General features: G+C 43.0%; 1 protein-coding gene across 2 annotated transcripts in view; it reads left to right on the top strand.

Moving 5' to 3' along the window:
• SNRPC (small nuclear ribonucleoprotein polypeptide C) overlaps nucleotides 1-2,385 on the top strand; it is a 20,965-nt gene extending 18,580 nt beyond the window's left edge. Inside the window, exon 6 of one of the 2 annotated variants that reach the window (XM_027770207.1) lies at nucleotides 2,105-2,385. In XM_027770207.1, the coding sequence (XP_027626008.1) occupies nucleotides 2,105-2,229 (125 nt within the window). In that variant the 3' untranslated portion in view covers nucleotides 2,230-2,385. Of the gene's footprint in view, nucleotides 1-1,614; nucleotides 1,749-2,104 lie in introns of those variants that run through there. The other variant, XM_027770208.1, reaches the window with a different exon arrangement.
• Nucleotides 2,386-4,783: the final 2,398 nt, after the last annotated feature.

Here is a 4,783-nt window from a genome sequence, read left to right as displayed (position 1 = left end):
CAGCCATTACGCTAACTGCTGGTTCCCTCCTGTCACTATTCTTGTGTTTGAACATTTCCATAATGAAAAGTTTAAAAAAAAAAATGGGGAGGGGCAGCAGTAGCATAATGATTAAGGCTGTGGACTTTCACATGACTGACCATGATTGGAATCCCTAACCCAATGGCTTGAAAATCACTCTGGGCATATGTATGTGTGTGCCCAGAATCCTGAAAGGAGAAGGGACTGCTGCATGGCCATCTCCCCTGGGGGTGATTTCTCACTTTCCTTCTCTGTCTTGTTTCTCTCTCTCCCCCTCCCCCTCTCGCCCTCCCTCTGCCTCTCCTTCTCCCCACAGCGAGTGCATGTGCCCTATGGCAAAAACCTAAAGAAAAAAAAACTTAAAAGAGGAAAGAAGTAGACTTCTTGTTAAATTCCAGTGTTGACAACTAGTTCAAATTGAATCCACTCTAGAGACCAAGGAAAACAAGTTTTCAGGTGCTCAGTTTTTCATCTGTATCAAAATTCTCTAAGAAATGCTTGAGGCCAGCAGATGGCATAGTGGTTCCGTTGTTGGATACCCACATGGCTGACCATGGTTTGAGTCTTGGTCCCATTGGCTTGAAACTCAATGCCGGGCAATGTGTGCATGTGTCCCAGATCCAGGTGGAAAATAGAGGAGAAGGGATTGTGACGTGGCCATCCGTTCCGGGGCTGATTTTTCATTCTCTCAGTTTCTGTCTGTTTCCTTGGCGAGTGCACACGTCCTAAGGCAAAAACCTTTACAACAACAACAACAAAATGCTTGAATACAGATTATGTTAAGCATGGGCCTTTATGTGGCATTTAGAAATTTTATATTATTTCCTATTTCTATTGAAATTGATGTTTAAAAAAGTTCTATACCTGTTGAATTTTGTGTCTGTACATAACTTGTGTTTCACTTTTTGTGATAAAGCTATATTTAACTTTGAATATAGTCTTCTCTTGAATTATTTACTGTAAACCCTTAATCATAATTACCTAGTTAAAAATTAATAGGGGGACCAGCAGTTAGTATAATGGCTATGTTGCTGGACTCCCATGTAGTCGACTGCGGTTCAAGTCCTGGAACCGGTGGCTTAAACTCATGCCGGGCGTGTGTGTGTGCGTGCGTGTCCAAGATCCCGAGAGGAGAATGGAGGAGAAGGGATTGCAGCATGGTCATCCCCCCTGGGGGATTATTTCTCGCTTTCCGTCTCTCTGTCTCTGTCTGGCGAGCGCACGCGCCCTATAGCAAAAACCTCTCCAAAAGAAAAAAAAATTATTAGGAAAATTTGATACTGAAAAAGGGTACATGTAACATGAAATTGTAAAGCATAATAATAAAATGAGTGTTCATGAATCCACCACCCAGCTGGGGAGGCAGAGCATTGTCCGTTCCTTTGTAGTTGCCTGTGTTCCTGCCCTACCCCTCTGCTTGTCTTCTCCTCCCTGGTTCATTTATTTGGCTAGTTTATTGATGGGACACTCAAATTCATTAATAGTTTCTAAAATGTATGAGAAAAATCAGATTTTTGTGTATGTGCTAATTGCTATAAATCACATTATTGCCTATTATCTTTCTTGACTTGAGCTAAGTATGGTTACTAACAGGTTCTCAGCATGGGCCTCCTGCTCACCTTTCCTACAGCTCCGAACAAACGCTTAGTGGTAAGACTGTCTTCTGTGCCTGTGTATATTCATGGAATAGCTCCTGGTTATATGGTGGATAAAACCGATTAAAAGAGCTGACTGAGTAACATGTGACTTAGTTGTGAATTTCCCTGAGTGAGAAAAAAGGTCAGTTTAGGGAATTAGTGTCCCTGGTGATTTCCGCAAAGCAGTCTATTAATAGTTTCCCCCTTACTATCATTAGGTTGTGACTCCCACATGGTTCTTGTGTTGATCTTTTGTTTGTTTGTTTGTTTGTTTGAGAATGTCTAAGTAATTTATAGATGTGATGAATTCGTTGCATTTCTTCTGTCGAGTATGTCTTTTTTTCCAGCATTTTGCAGGGGGGGCTACTTTTTTTGTTCAAGTCCCATTAAACTTTCTCAGAAGTGGTAGGGTCCTCCTCCTCCAGGGATGATGCCAGTAGGACCTGCTCCTGGAGTGAGGCCACCCATGGGAGGCCACATGCCCATGATGCCTGGGCCCCCGATGATGAGACCTCCTGCCCGGCCCATGATGGTGCCCACTCGGCCAGGGATGACTCGGCCAGACAGATAAGGATGAAGGGAGGCTTCTTTATGTCCGTTTTATATTAACTTGTTCTACTTCACCAGGAGATCATGGAGCTGTGACTCTGGGTGTTTTCTAACAGCATGTCAAGGAAGACTTTCCCCCTTCCTATTAAAAACAATTAAAAATAAGAGTAGTTTTGGAGGAGAGAAGTGAGGCAAAAAAGTGCAGTTTTCATTTGTATTGTGAAATGTGAAAATAATAAAATCGTCAACTGTTTTAGTTAAGAGCGTGTCCGCTTTTTCCTTCCGCCTGCATTCTTTGTGTATGACAAGGGAAATGAAATGAGCAGTCGTGCTTCTCTAGCTCACTCTCTCCAGTGTAGCCTCCGAGTGAGATTCTTTTTCCTTAGCTATATAGTCAGTTCTTTGGGCTCCCTGCCTTTCGTCAAGTTCTCTGGTGTAGGACTTGAGTGAATCTATCACTTACGGAGCTTTTGTTGGTTAAAATAATAAACAGCGTAATTGGCTAATTTTTCTTATGAACAGCACTTTGTGTAGTAAGTGGAAAGTTTTAAGTCTTTTATGCTGAATAGGGGAAAAGTACTTCATGTTGTTTGCACGTCAGCTAAGAATGGCAAGCATTGCCGTAACCTCAGCTTCTCCTTTCCCAGCTCCCCTCTGTCTTGACTTTAAATAATCTGAAAACTTCCTATAAGAATGGTAAAAGTACAGATTTCCATGGTACAGAAGGTGTCTTTAGAATGCTGTTTGTTAGGGAGTAGGATATTTTTACAAGTGTCTCCAAAGTAACGTTACTGTTCATATTCAGTGTAGTGTACAGTCTGAACTCTTTTTCCATTTCGTGGGAGTGTAATTGTTATAGCTGGGGAAGGCAATTTGGCAGTATTAGGATTATGATACCTGTACCTTTGATTTAGCAATTCCTTGCCTAGGAGTTTTCCTACAAGTTGACTTGCACGTGTATGAAACGACATGGATGAGATTATGTGTTACAGCAAAAGATTGGAAATAACATACACGGGGGTTCAACAATGCGGGACTGATTTATCAAGTATGATACATTTGGTAAGTTACATTCCATGTTAACACTGGGGATAGATTTTGGTGTAGCTGTGATGAAATGCTCTGGGAGTTTGACCCACTGGAAGGATTCAGGGTTCATGTCTGAAGAATTCCTCAATACTCTGGGTATACACGGACCCATAATCAGGGGCTGGCTAAAGCTGGGGTTGATTGCACCATGAGGTCCCTGTTGGGAGTGCTGTCTCTGTCTCTCTCTGTCCCTATCTCACTTTTCTCTCTTGCTAATGAAAGAAAGAAACTTACAAAACAAAACATTAAGAAAGTTCCATGTACTAATAGGAAAAGGTATTTTGGGAAAGCTGGGTGATTTTAATTATTAGCATGTTTAGAAAACTGTCTTCGGGACCAGCAGGTAGTGTAATGACTATGTTGCTAAACTTCCATGTAATCAACCGCAGTTCGAGTCCCGGACCTGGTCGCTTAAACTCACACCAGGTGCATGTGTGTGTGTGTGTGCCCAAGATCCCGAGAGGAGAATGGAGGAGAAGGGATTGCGGCGTGGCCATCCCCCCTGTGGGGTGATTTCTCGCTTTCTGTCTCTGTGGTGAGCACACGTGCCCTGTAGCAAAAACCTCTTCAAAAAAAAAAGAAAAAATAGAAAACTGTCTTCAGGATCTGTTTAACATTTAAAAAGTTATTTATTCAACTTTATTTATTATTATTATTTTTTAATTTGACCAGAGAGACAGAGAAGGTAAGTGAGAACGCAAGCCACCAGGTCTAGGACTCGAACTGGTCTGCCATGTGGTAGTCCAGCGCCTTAACCACCATGCCACCTGCCAGCCTCCTGTTTAACATTCTTATATTCAGGACTGTAACTGAGCCAGCCAGTGACATGGTGGTTAAAGTGGCTGAGACTGGGAACCAGCAGTTAGTGTAATAGCTATGTTTTGGACTCCCATGTAGTCGACCGTGGTTTGCGTTGCGGACCCGGTGGCTTAAAACTCACGCTGGGCGCGTTTGCGAGCATGCCCAAGATCCTGAGAGGAGAAGTCTCTCTCGGACTGTCTGGTTAAGGGACGCGCCCTATAGTGAAAATCTCTCCCCCAAAAATATTTTCTGCAGAGGGGCAAGCAGGTGGCGAGGTGGTTAAGGTGCTGGACTCCTACATGGCTGACCATGGGTTGAGTCTTGGACCTGGTGTCATTTTTCCTCTTTCTCCGGTGAGTGCTACAGCAAAGTAAAATAATAATAATAAAAACAATTATTTAAAAATAAACTCTCTTCAGGGCTAGCCAGTGGCATGGTGGTTAAGGCAGGTAGATCCCATAGACTAAAAGAGAGGTTTGAGTCCCAGAACCAGCAGCTTGAAAAACACGCCAGGCACATGTGTGTGCCTACCCAGAATCCTAAGAGAATGGAGAAGAAGGGATTGCTGTGTGGCCATCCCCTCGGGGGGTTGATGTCTCACTTTGTCTCTCTCTGGCAAAGCAAAAACTGAAGGAAAAAAAAAAAAAAGCTCTGCAGACTTAACAAGGTTGTTAGGAGAAACCTTG

Source organism: Tupaia chinensis, unplaced genomic scaffold, assembly GCF_000334495.1.
Source record: "Tupaia chinensis unplaced genomic scaffold, TupChi_1.0 Scaffold000116_1, whole genome shotgun sequence".
NCBI classification, from domain to species: Eukaryota; Metazoa; Chordata; class Mammalia; order Scandentia; family Tupaiidae; genus Tupaia; species Tupaia belangeri.
Note: the sequence above shows the minus strand (reverse complement) of the source record. Positions and strands in the feature narration are given on the sequence as shown.